General features: G+C 38.0%; 1 protein-coding gene across 4 annotated transcripts in view; it reads right to left on the reverse strand.

Moving 5' to 3' along the window:
- CMSS1 (cms1 ribosomal small subunit homolog) overlaps positions 1 to 14,403 on the reverse strand; it is a 249,293-nt gene that overhangs the window by 169,011 nt on the left and 65,879 nt on the right. The window contains exon 1 of one of the 4 annotated variants that reach the window (XM_072883742.1): positions 2,124 to 2,184. The exons of 2 other annotated variants lie outside the window; for them this stretch is intronic. In XM_072883742.1, the coding sequence (XP_072739843.1) occupies positions 2,124 to 2,169 (46 nt within the window). In that variant the 5' untranslated portion in view covers positions 2,170 to 2,184. Of the gene's footprint in view, positions 1 to 350; positions 370 to 2,123; positions 2,185 to 14,403 lie in introns of those variants that run through there. One more of the 4 variants, XM_072883752.1, reaches the window with a different exon arrangement.

A 14,403-nucleotide genomic window follows, 5' to 3' on the forward strand; every position in this document is an offset into this window, starting at 1 on the left:
TGGTGTAAAAGTGTGCAAATTATGAGTGAACAAGATGAAAAAAACCTTAACCTGCTGTAAGATCATGTGTGAAATGAGCTCAGCTATGTCACAACAGAAAAGACACTCTCTAACGTCATAAGCAGAAAGTACAGGCAATTTTCAAAATGGTCCACACTTCTGTTGGAATATGGACTCAAGCCATCTTCAAAGTCTTGTCAATAGTTCCTTTTTCCTTATTCATAGCAGTGTCACCAAAAAAGTTAACAATAATTTAGGAGAAACATAGGAGAATATATAAAGATTAAAAAGAAGCTGAGGTAAGCAGGGGGAGACTCCAAAGCGCATGCATAAATTGAGGATATTCTCACTCATTCAAGAAACTCATGTTTAGGCATTCCAGCTCTTCCTGTCATCACTTCTATCAGCCAAACTGTGAATAAACATGGGGAAAAGATAATTAATCATACTCCTTGGAATTAAAGTGTCCAAAATAAGCAGTGGCCCTAAGAATCTGAAGCCCCAGTGTTTCTTGTGGCACATGAAATTCCTTGTGGGGGAAACATTGGAGAACCAGAACCAGCCTTGCTTCCCACACTGCCCATTTGTGAATTCTTTCCTATTAATAGAGTGAAGCACTGCAAAGCAGCTTGACCTACTAGAATAGACTGTGGTTAAAAGGAGGCACTGGGCTTTGAGCTCAAAATTTCTCTGTTCCAAAAAGGATACAAGGATTCCTGTGTTGACCTGATGAGGGAGGCAGTCTCCACAGGGGAAGGGGAATGAACAGGGAACAAAGACTCTCACCAATACAGACTCTTCCCAGGTCTTTAGATTGCCTCCAGTGAGCACTCCTCAAACTTCAGCTAGATCACTAATGCCTAAGGAGGAAAACCCCTTCTGGTTTCACACACACGCTTGCATAACTCAGTCACATACTGAATTCAAAATTATAAAAGAATCCTCAGAATTATAATTTTCTTTCAGTTTGTGGAAACCATTTTGTTTAACAGCATAACTCCAGTGAACAGTTATGCCAATACCTCTGTGGTTTAGAAAAACTAAAAATTATTACCAAAACCTAAAATAGATTATTTATTAACATGTCACTTTTTATTATTTAAAATATCACATATTATTTATTAAAATATATTAAAATACCACTATATAATAATATTTAGAAGCTCAGCAGAAATCCTTGGGGAAAGGGAGGGAATTTGATGTTCAAAAAGTGTGCTATAAAGGTGCCATCTGCAAGGCAAACCCCTTTACAATGTGTGAAATTTGAGGAACAAAAGGGGAAATGCCATTGTTAAATAAAAATACTTCCAACCATTTCAAAATTTAGTGCTTACTTGTTCCAGAAACCCAGAGCCATGCTCAGAGTAAGCACAGGAAACAGGATTGTTTTCCACTCTTGGTTCTATCACACATTTACTGTGAAACCAGAGGAAAACTGCTTTCTGATCTACCTGTCTACTGTATAAAGACAATTCAATGCTCTCATTTCCTATGCAGCTACAAATGAGACAGCTATTTCTATTTAACCAAAAGTCAGTCTACTTCTGTGTGAAGCAAAGGCTTCTTCTGCCAAGACATCTGTTTCTCTACCGCAATGATCAATGAGAAAAGCACAGCCCTGGAAACAGTAACTGTTAATTAGTAGCTGTTGAGGATCAGTCATGGCAGGAGGAGGAACAGAAGGTGACTGAGGGTCCTGCAAAACAGTACCTTAACTTGTTTTTCTAATTTGTCAGAATTAGACTGACGGAACTAAGTAACCCTTTCCAAACAGATACCAAAGGACCTGGCCATTAGGCTATTAAATGCATTTTATATTATTAAGCCTCTCAAAATCTTTCACTAATGAAAGCCTGAGCAAGTAAGAGTTTCAAAAGACTTCAGGGGTTTTTGCTTTTTTTGTAGCTTGATAAAGTTGTAGAGAAACAGAAAGAAACTCACAGACGAATGCTGGAGCAACTTCTAATGGTAGAAAAATCACACAGACAAACACTGTATGAACTAGAAGAAGAGAAGAGGAAGCACAGCAAATACATGGAAAAAAGCGATGAGTTTACAAACTTATTGGAACAAGAACGTGAAAGGTAAGCTTATCTCTTGCCATAGTACTACAAAATACCTACAATTTAGCATTGTGTCTAAGGATCTGTCCACCTTCTTATTCTGCATCCACTAAAAATCAGAAATATTTGCGGAGCTGTATTTTGAGACTTCAGCTGTGAAAACATGACTAATTACTCCTAAGTAACAGTAGTGTCTACATCTCCATCAGCAGGTGAGGTAGGTCAAACAGTTGGCAGATTCTTCAGCACTGTAGCAGGATGACAGGTATGTTACACTAGAGAGAATACAGGGAAATACACAAATGTGTAAAGTTACAACCAACATGAAGCAGGTAAACCTTTCAGCATGTTTAAGATGCTTTGTGTGCACTATAGTACCTAAGTAACAGAATATGAATTCAGGCATGCAGCCTTTGGTGGCAGAAGAAAAAGACCTGAGGAAAAGTAGAAGGTGTTTGGACAGACCACAGAAATACAGAGAGAAGAAGCAAAGGCAGAGGATAATTTACAGAAAGCTTTGAAAATAAGAACACCATAAAGTTCTCATATCAGGATTGGCAAAAAAACCCCATAAATCCAACTTTATTTTTAAGTGTAACCTAAAAGTGCCACAGCTTAAGCACAGTGTGAGGGTTTCAACACCAATTTTCAGAAGGATTAAGAAGAACTTAATGTCATTTACTGTCTTTTAAAAAGCCCCTTTAAACTGTGGCTTCGCTGAATCTGCAGTAAAACTGAATACATCCGGGGGGGGATCGAAGAACATTTCCTATTCCCTGGATAGCTACTCCAGAAGATAGGAGAATATTGTCTCTGTTTCCTTTCGCTTACGAACAGCTTCCAGATGGAAATGTTTGGGTGTGAGAACGTCAAACCTATTCTAAACTCATATTACGCATAGATAATTCTTCCTCTGCTTCGCCTGTGTAACATCATGTTCCACGTATTTTGGCAGTGTTCACCCTTCACACTACACCTCTCTCCTGCAGGTCTATCAAAGATAGCACATATGCTTCCCACCGAGTACACAGCCATATTTATGGATTGCAATTAAAGTGGCTGGGGGGGGCGGAAAAAACCCTTTGCTTCTCAGAGAAATGTATACAGATGCAGGCAAGCACAGGCACATACAGAAAAAGCACATACAAAGATCCCCGGCAAGGCACAAAACTGATTTTTTTCTCTAAGAACTGTTTTTGTGAAACATCATCATTTCAGGAACCAAAACCTGAGATGAATGCAAGTTTTCACCTCTGCTATCTTTTTCTCAAAAACTATGAGACACTCATCTCTTAGAGACAGAGCTAAACAACTACAGTTGCTAAAAGTGGCAAAATGTTACATCAGACACATGTGCTCACACAGCGTGAAAAGCTGAACAGAAGGAAGAAAGACTAAGCATCAGAGTCCTTGTATGTTTTTTCTTGTGAAAACAGGGTAGACATGGGATTAAAACTCTCTTCCTGCCCCTCCTCCATCTTCCCCCCAAGAAGACTATAAAACCTTTACCATTATTATCTGCAACATTTAGTCTATCTGCCTGGAAAAAGGGGGGGGGGGCGGCGGAATACTGAGGTGCCTAATGAGACCTTAGAGGATGTAATAATAGATTTCAGATTAAGTCTCAATTTTTGTATTTTCTTTGGAGGACGTATTTTATGTGGAAAACCTTAAGGGGGTGTGATGTCACATGTTGAGCTGATTCCAAAATGTTTGCCAAGTAATGCACCATCAAGATCTCCACGCAGTTGCCTGCCATAACAAAAACAAAAAACAAAAAAAACACCCCAAAAACAAAAAAGCACCAAAAAAACCCCAAAAACCAACCCGCAACAAAAAAACCCACAACCAAAAAAACGCTCAGCAAGTTAAAGCACAGCTCTTTCTACATTAGCCTTCCTGACCTGACATTCAGAACACACACCCATATGCAGCAAAGTGACCTTTTCTTCCATTTCAAAAACTTTAGTCCCATTTAAACCTTCTCAGGATGTGAATTTTGCATTTGGATTAAGAAAAAATAGAACTCCATGAAAAGTTTCATACATAAAGCAATGACAAATGAATTTTAGGTTCCCTCTCCCCACCAATTCAATTTAAAAAAAAAAAAAAAAATCAGAAAAGCATTAAGTATTCATCAATGAACTTTCTTCTTTTTTCAGCCAGAAGCAGTATTCTCTTCTAAGTGTGGAAGGGTATACAACATTCTTAACAGTATGTCAGTTTCAAAGCAAAATCGTGAACTTCCGAGCAATTAGTCAAAAAAAAGTGTCTTGCTTTGATAAAAGAGCAAGGCTACAGTATATGCTAAAGGCATCCTTGAAGAGTATAGAACGCATGCAAGCCAAACAAGGTACACGAATAATACATGATTATGTGATAAAAATGAAAAAAACTTAGACGTTATGGGACAGTGATGCTGAAGCACTGAAAACTACTCTTGACAACAAGAATAAAGAAATGATCAGTCAGATCCAACTCTTACATATGACAATATATTTTCAAATAAGGAGGAGGGAAAGAATTTCCTCTTTCTTACGCATGTGCTCAGAAGTACAGAACTGAAGAATTCTTAAACGAAAATTTTAGTGATGAACTAATTTATCAGATAATCATGTTTTCAAAAAACCATGCAAGCCTCCATTTCTAGGGCCTTTCTGCCACCTTACTCCCTCCATACATGACATTTCTCATTAAAAGTTAAAAAACATGTTTGGGTCATGCAAAATATTAGCAGTCTTCACTGACTCAGTAAAAACCCTTCACCTTAATCATTTGAGAACCCCTTTGACTTCATAGCAAGGCAACAAGACTAAGTCTGGCCTCAGCAATTGTACGTTGTCAGATTTGGGAATTTAAACTTATGACAGGGCTAGTGACAGCTTTCTAAATACGAGAACTGCATTAGCATTTAATGTTAACCCTTTAGGCATTAGTGTTTTTCTTGTTGCCAGCCAAAACTAATCCTCCATAGTCTTGCTGTAGTTAAGAGACAAAGATTGGTCTTCCAAACTGAGAAGAGTCCCAAGACTTAGCAGGACATTTACCAATAAAAGAATGATAAAATCATGCTACCACCATTATATTTATTCATCTTCAGTCATATGTAATTTTAAAGCATGGAGCCACTGACAAACTCCTATCAGATAAGGAACAGTTTTGTGGAGAAAAGGAGGCCAATGGGCAACAACCGGATTGGTCTTTCCTGCACTTCAACATGAATTGTACTCTGTATGTGTGCAGACCAGACAGGAACACAAAGACAAACTACATGTGCATGGTAGTGTATTAGATCAAGTCTACTAGAGTCTAGAACGGAAAGTTTTATTGTATTGCTGGAGTCTAAAGAAATAGCAGCACCCAAACTCACAGGAACGTAAAAAAACTCAGAAGCTAGATACAGAGACTTCTAGGTGCACCTGAAAAACCATAGCATAAAAGTCATTGAGCTTGTTTAGAAGCTCTTGCATTTCATGGGGTTGGGGGATGGAGGGCAGGATTAAGGACTAGGAAGAATACTTACTTTAGATTCAAATGCAGATTCCACTGTATCTTCCCTGAGGATGTACCTACTTGTCCAAATGTATTTATCCACATTCCATATTTTTGCAGTATTTAAGAAAACATTTTACAAAGCTAAAATATGAAACTAGAAGGTTTTCCAGATATGCATGTTCCCTATTTGAAAACACATGCCATATGCATGCAAGTATTTACGCGTTTACATATTACTCTCCACCTCACACACACAAAAAAAGAAACGAAAGAGTAAAATACTAAAATGATTAGCACTTACACAGCCCTTTTCCTCTGCAAATCTCAAGGAATTTAAATGTTACATAAGCACAATTATTCCCTATTTTCTGAATAGTGAAAGGAAATGAAGGTATGGGTGGAAGAAACCAGTCACAGGTACTTTGGGGTACAAGGGTTAAATTGGAGGAAAGGAAGAAATCTCCCAATGTATAGGTGCGTCCCATCTTCATACTTTCTATATATTATATTGACTCTCAACTATACAAAGGGTAAAGCTTTATTATGAACATACACAGGTTAAATAAGTGAATGTTGTTCAACAGGACAGGAAAAAATAGCAGCTTGCTAATAAGCAATGTAAATAATTTTTTAATGCAGATATGATAAATGTTGCTCACAGGAACTCAAATATTAGCACAAAACTTTGCAGGTTAGTATAGCAGCAATTAATATCTTTAGTTTAAGCATCATCTACTAAGTTGAGGGTTTTTTTCCTACAGGGAGGAAAGCCATCATAAGTTTTTGGTTTAGCTCTGAATTCACACTCACAAAGATCATATAGAGAATGTAGTCCAAGGAAGAAAACACAATTGTTTACATATAAAATAATCCTAACATTTCCTAAAAGGAAACTTACTCCTTATGCTCTAAGCAAGTGAGAAAACCTAAGCCAGCCAACCAAACTCTATTTCACTGTAGCAGACATTTCTTCTTAAAACACCAAGTAAAGGGCATTTTCAGTGTTAAGATAAAAGTTATTACACACATCTGAGGAGTCAGCATTCACCAAGCTTAAAAAAATGGAACCTAACCTGCAAAAGTCTCACAACTGCAGTCTCTCTCATCTAACAAAACACCATAAAACACTGTGCTTGTTGCTCCAACTGCTGCCCCCCTCAAGGTCAGTCAGTTAACAAGACATCCTGTTGAGTGATACAGGCTAGAAGGGATCTCTGGAAGTCTCCAGCACAACCTGCTGAGTGCAGGGCTAACTTCGCAGTCAGATCAGGTTGCTCAGACCCCTGTCCAGCTCACTATTGAAGATCTCCAAGGGACAGTGATTCTGCTGGCTGCAGTCTTTGCCATCCTCAACAGGAGACCCTTTCCCTCAGTTTCATTGTAGACATCATTCTGGTCTGACTTCTGCTCCCTGTTCAACTGAAACTGCTCTCATTAAAGGCTCAATAATTTCCCTTCTGGCAAACCTCTGAACATAATCCATCTTTGCTGTCTCTGATCTTTTGGCTGCCTTGGACACAAATAAGCTTTTAGCACTTCCTTGCCATCTTACCCACGCAGAGTTTCTGCAACTCCAGCTGGACTCATTTGTCTAAGTGTTTCCACAATGTAGTCTGAGTTGGAAACTTCTCATTGTCCATCTCTACTTCGTCCATAGGATCCCACAAGTCTTATTCTTTAGGTCTTCTCTTTATCCATTCACTCTCTGTGCTTCTCCTCACAGAAACTCAAAGTTAGCCATCATCTCTATGCTGATGACTCAAGTCTACTCCAGCCACCACCACCACCACCACCACCACAACAAATCTCAACATCTGTGAGCAACCTGCCATCATCCCCAACTCCATGAGACGAGAAAGGAACTCAGTCCTTTATCCTCCTGCCCTTGGCTTCATCCTTAAGATTCTCCAATACCTCAGTTCTTAAAACTGGGATAACAAAGTCATACTGCTTGTCACTCAGCCTGTCATACTGAGGCACATTTTCTGCCTGAGCATTTCTACATTTAAGTCTCACAAATTCTTCTTCATAGCAACTCCAAGAAAATAAAAAATAAAATTTTAAAAAAACAAACACAAAAAACACCCCAAAAAACAACCCCACACAAATAAACCAAACATATCTTTCTGTCCATCCAAATAACTAAATCCTTTTCCAGGCCCTCACTTCCAAAATATTTTTTTATCATTTCCACATTAGCTATTTCACCGCTCTATGTCTCTTCACTGTATGCACTCTCACTACTGCATTAAGGCTATGCATTTCCTCTTGTGTACCTTTACAGTACACTCTTACCTTCTCATGCAATGTTAATACATGGACTAAACATCACATTAAAAATGTACCACAATTACATCATATTATGGTGTAATACTGCTCAGGTACTGAGTAGGTAAGAAATGTGATTTCATAAAACTGAGCACTCTAGGTTACGTGGTTTTGGGGTTTTTGTTTTTTGGTTGGTTGGTTGGTTTGGGTTTTGTTTTTTGGGTTTTTTTAAGTGTCAGATGAAAGTAGTTGCTACACACAGTAGGTCAAGTGAGGAACACTTGAAAACTGAGACAGGGCATCAAGGAGAGAAGGAACCATCTCAGCTAAAAGGTGAAGTTTGTTAGTATGTTGTCAGCATAACATTGCTGTACTTTAATTCTGAGACATTCATACACTGGAATAACAATATATTGCATGCCCAGCTCCAGAAAATTCAATATTCTGTAACAGTGGGTATAATATTTGCTGGTTTTCTTAATGAAGCCAATTAAATATCACAAGAAGCAGGATTTCATCTCTGTAGAAAACTACAGTAAAAATAAACACTGTCGACTTATTTATTCTACATGTGTTACCAGCAGTTTTTAATTTCATGCACACTGAACTATTGTTGTAGATTGCATTGTACTTAAATGCAATCATTTCCTCTTAGCTTTCTGGCAATGAGTTATATATATTACATATGCCTGAGACTATGTCTTGCAAGTTGTGAAATGGATGCCAGATCTCTGTACATTTGACCTTTTTCATGGGTATCTAGTGTTCCATAGGTGAATAAGAGAGATCCACCACAAGCAAAACATTAGTGTTCTTATTCTGCATTACACCCCAATGGGACAGTCCCACTAATAATACCACTGAGGCACAAAGACACCCTCAAGGAAGTGATGTACATGGATTAATTACCTCATGCTCATACGTGAAAAACTATGTATCACTGCACTACATAACTTTCAACAGATGTTGTGAAGTCAAACCCTTATCAAAATTCAAGGATTCAAAGATTTCTACAACAGTTTCTATGCATGATGGAAGGTTAAAATACTTTATCTTAAAGCAAATAAATTAATAAAATCCAGGTTAACAAAGGGATTAAAAAACCCAAAACTGTTCAATAAGGTCACATTATGTTTATTCAAAGCAAAGATTAAGAATAAATACAAATAGAAACAGGGCTTTCAACTCAGTGTTAACACAACTGAGAAATTCTCTAGATCCATGGTGCAATTCTAAATTATTCCACCTACTGTAACCAGCAAGCAGATGCAAGATCTAGGTGATAACCATTTCTCATACAACTCCACTGACATTGGTGGAATGACAGAGAGAAGTGAGGCTCATATTTAATTTCTCTAAATTCTGAGCGCATAAGATGTCTGTTCACTGCTTCAGGCACACTGTCATGACTACCAGCCGACATTATCATTGTGTACTTTGAGGCCAGGGTGGACACAATGAAAAACCTTAGTCAAACAATGTTCTCCTACACTGCTACCCTCTCTCCTCTCATGAGCGGGGAAAGCAATGGTCGTTGCCATATGCCCTCCCTGAAAAAGGGCGTAAATTATCCTGAAAGGGATGATCAGAGAAAACCACTCTGGTGGGAGCTCTGGTCAGCACTTTTAACCATAGTATCAGAGCTCAAAGGGAAAGATGATCTTTCTAAGCTGGCAAGTCTCAGAATATTTACAGCTCTTGTAAATTAACACCAACTCCATATACTCTGTTTGGAACCTAACCAGTGACCAGTGCAGACGATTAAGTGCTGGCCAAATATGCTCATGGTGAGGCGCTGCCCTCAGTAATAGGGCACTTGCTCTAGTCTCCAATTTAGATTTCCAAATAAGACTGAATGCACCGTTCCATGTGCAGTGCAGCATAACTAGTCTAATCATAAGCAACAATAGAAGTGGATGACTGCACCAAGACCTGTGACCAAAAAAAGACACGGTGCACTTCTGATTCATTGCAGGGTGGGGCTGCGAGAGAGGGAGAAATTGGCACAGGATTTTGTAACTGGAGTTTGAAAAGAAAACACACAACATCAGACAGAGAGAAAAAAAATCTATAAATCATTCTCCAAGATAGAAAGTTTGACGCTATCATAAGTTTCCAGAACAAACCATTGCTATGGGAAGAGTTATACTCCTGTTCGAGTGTGGAGGAGGAGAAGTCTCAATGAAGTTAAGATCTTTCTTGTGGCAGAAAAATTTAAGTGACTTATATATGCTATAATTAGTTTCATATCTTAAGAACAGGCAAGAGAAAAATGGCCACGAGAACTGAGAATACAAGTCACACATCAGTTACCAAGAACTGTAGTCTAAACTCATAACCAAGTTTCCTATGGCGTACTATGAGCTTCAATGCATTTATGTCCAGCTACAAAATCTCTGAGCATTATATACACATATGACAGAAGCATGCATGAGACTGAAGCAGTTCAAGAAACATGTCACAGCCTCAGGCTCTGTGCTAAGACAGTAATTTTAAACAGGGAATAAACAAGAAAATCAGTAGCACTAAATCTGTTGAGAACAGAGATTACTGGAAAAAATTGTTAAAAATGAACACCAAAATCTTCTTACATGTTAATTTTGATTTTCACATAAATACTTTATTTTTTTGTTTCTTGAGCCTGAAATGGACACTGTATAACCTTTCAGAAAAACACCACACACTTGGACAAGGTAACACATAACCTATTTAGTGTCTGAAGACCAAAAGTGTGAACATATTGAAAAAGTATGTTCAATATTTGGACCTTTCTGCTAAGAAGATTAGAAAAAAGCCACAGAATATGTATAAATTCAGAAATAAACTAAAAGGTCAGGAGGGACATATGAACTTTCATTTTTAAAATTTCTGTTTCAGATGGAGGGGGGGGCAGGACGGGTGGATGGCTCAGAGGAGGAAATGGAAGTAATAGGAAGTAGATACAAGAAAAACCATGAAATCATCTAGTCTCATCCCCATTAAATCATCTAGTCTCATCCCTGGCAACAGAGGGTTGTTCTCCAAACATACTGCCAATAATTTTGCTTCTCATTTCAAATGTCCAAAATATAGAAAGGTCTCAATCACTCTAGAACTGTTCTATAAAAGTTGCATTGTCATAAATAAAATTATACTTTTCTATTCATTCAATAATTCATTCGCTTTAACAACTCAATATAGTCCTTCCTGATAGGATTGTTACTCTACTGAAAGATTTCTAGATACTTGGCTAAGACTGCAGAAGAACCCTAAGGCACCCATTTTGGTCACAGACACAGACCCAGCTGAGATCCATAGCAGATAAAATCCTGAGAGTTTGAGTGGGCTGCAGCAAGGTCTGCTGCTTAAGGATGATTCTGAATGGAGAACTGCCCACTTCCCTTCCGCGATAGGTCTCAACTGCACACCCCCAGGATAAAAACCCAACACAACGCCCTTGCAAGGCACAATCTGAAGGAACTCCAAAGACTGAGCAGGCAGTGAAACTTAACCAGTCTCTTTACCCTCCCACGGAAAAGTTTGTGCTGAGGAACATGACTGGTAAAAGCTAGAGCTTGTACAGACATTCTGACAACAGAAGGCTCTAGCACTAAAGGCCTTCAAACCATCACTTGATCATTGACCACATTAATTTTCAAGAAGAAAAAAAAAAAACCCAAACAGTTGTGATGGGGCCATTGTGGTCAGGCTACTGAAAGGGGAGAGGGGAAGTATTTTGTCATAGAAAAGTTTTATCCTCCATCCCCCCCCAAATAGGAAATTAAAAGTGCCAAGTAGACAATAACATTGAAAATACCCAGACAGCTAACTGATTTATGTCTGCCAAATTTGGTCTAGCACCAGTTACCTTCTCCCAGACTCTACGTTTGCCAAGAGTGTTGAAGAAGGGAAACTCACTGAATCCAGAAACGTGGTTGTTCTCAAATGTGCATAGGAGCTTGATGAGATATACCTTGCACAGGTCTGCTCTCATTCTCTGCCCAAGATACTCCTAGCAGCTTCAGTGGAGACAGCATCAGGTTATGGCACTGCAAAAGAAAATCACTAAAACTGCTCTTTGGAACAAGGCCTTATTTACTTCCTTGCCAATACCTTTCAAGTTACGCATTTTGCTCGAAATTATGAGAGCTGATTAAAAACCTGCAACTTGAACAGAGCTCTTCACTTTTAAAACCAGTCAGAGTCTTGCCTCTTATACACTACTGGGAAATTCCTTAGCCTCAGCACTTTGATTCACAGTGTCTTCAAGTCACTGGGGAAAGGCACATGCCCCGCAGACATTATCAGGGTATAGGTAACAAAAGAGTTGTTTTTTTCTGAACTATCCTTCCATTTCAGTCAATCATAATTGTGACTATCTCACTCGCACTTCCTCAGACGCTATGCTAGCCTCCTTCCTCCTCATAACCTGGAAAAAAAACCTGAACACCACCAGACAACCCTGTGGAAAAGGAAATAAAACCTAGCAGAAATGGAGACTGTGTACCCTCCTCTCCCTTAAATTTGATTTGTACGCTAAGAATGTTAGGGTTATCAGAAATTTCTTAGCACTGTAAACCTTATTCTGACATATAAATTTATGACTAAGATGACTTTTAGGAATGTTCAGATCCTACAGTTTGCATTTAAGTCATCAGGAAATTGGGACATCGTTTATTCAGATGTTTAGACAAGATTTCACATGTTTCTCATTTGAAAATTTTATCTTACATCCAACTGGGGAACTGAGAAGCAAGACACACTCCCTGAAATTCTAAAATTCTCCCTTTTTTTCAATAGTCTTGCCAGCTAAACTGTGGATGTCTTTGTGTTCTGTCAGACAGGAGAATGAGTCAGTCTGTCCCTAACTGGCCTTCTAAAAAGGAAATTGAGAAGTTTGATGACTTATTTGGATAAACCCACTCGCTAGATAAAAGTTACTTAACTTTTTATATCTCTGAGTTTGCTATAAACCTTCAAAATCCTTATAGACTAGATTTAAGTATAGCCAATAAAAAATATAGATTATAAATAAATTTAATGAAAACCACTATATTAAAACTCAAAGGACCTTGTAAATATGCTCATCAAAGCTTCACCATTGTAATATAGCTCCAAATCCATAAATCTATGTTATTAATTGCTAGTCATCCACAACTCTTCTTGAAATATCAGCCCTATATAGATCATCTTTGGTTCAGAATCCAGTTTTCTCATGGTTTCTGAACACAATGTAACAGCTAACACTGTAGGTCTGTCTGAAGAGCAATGAATAAATCCAGAGTTTATACAGTTCAACTCTCCTGAAAAGACAATGAAGATTATTGTTATCATCTGTATGTGCTTTAGGTCTCCCTGAGTGTAGTATTTGGCCTAGAAATAAAAGATGGTTGAAATATACAGTACTGAACCTATAGAAGAGCACAAACATTGAGCTAATTTAGCTTCCTAAGCCCTCAGTTTACCAAAGGGTAAGGAGATTTAAAATACCATTTCGGAAAGCATCATTTCTTGCAATAGTGAACATCCAACAGCACGGTGTGTAACTCAGTAGAGTTTTATTAAAGGAATGTACCTTACAGATTCAAGATCCTGACCTCAATGAATTCCCATCTTCTTTAGCTCTGTATTAACTTTAGATGCAAAGAAAGAAAAGAAGGCATTCCAAACAACAGAGCTTTTACTAGTTTCATAAAACAAAACATTTATTTTACATGAATTATACAACAGGCTGTTTTCCATACATGCTTATAAGCATTATCAAATTTTAAGATTAGTCTGGTCTAAATTTCTTGTCTGTAACCAATCTTAAAATTAAGCTAATTTCATATGATTTCGGATTTCACTGCCAGCATTTCATTAAGGTGTGTAGTTTAATGCTTACGTATGCAAAGATCTGAGTCTCAGAAGAGCATACACAATCTTACCCTTGGGTATTCTGATTACTAAATGCAAAGATAGTTGGTTTTATGATACCCAGGAGGCATCCAGAGCATTTCTTGGAGAAAACTGAGAAGGAGCCATTCACAATAAAAATAACAACATATTAAAGGAATTTGCAAAGTGCTTGGAGACAAAATTAGCTTTTTAGCCACCTGACTACAAGACTGTCTTCATGGCTACATCTTTGAAACGGTTCTAGTACCAAAGCCCAGGTTCAGGCAGTAAGGTAGCATTTCAGTAAGTAGCTGAGAAAATGATGCAGGAAGAAAGGGTTTAGTTTTATTAGACTGTAGAAAGACTTTTGGAATAGGATGCACAAACTCTACCTAAAATAAACAAAAATAGGCTGCTGGTATTTAAGTTTAAAATTAAGATGAAGACTGTTTAAATTTAGCAGAAAGTTGGCAGGTGTAAAGGCATGCACATTTCAGGATGACCCATCAATTAGGGATGCAATCATTAAAACTCTGTATTCTTGGAAATAAAGCACTAAAGTACTTAATGAAGTTTGACAGGAAATAGCAAAGCTCTGTCTAACCAAACAGCATTTCAATCAAGCAGAGTTAAAAAAAAAAGAGAGAGAAAAAAAAAAGGACAGGCAAAGAACAAGGGCGCAAGGGCTCCTATACAAATGCAAGTCCGAGAATCCAACATA

Source organism: Ciconia boyciana, chromosome 1 (genome assembly GCF_034638445.1).
Source record: "Ciconia boyciana chromosome 1, ASM3463844v1, whole genome shotgun sequence".
Taxonomy (NCBI): domain Eukaryota; kingdom Metazoa; phylum Chordata; class Aves; order Ciconiiformes; family Ciconiidae; genus Ciconia; species Ciconia boyciana.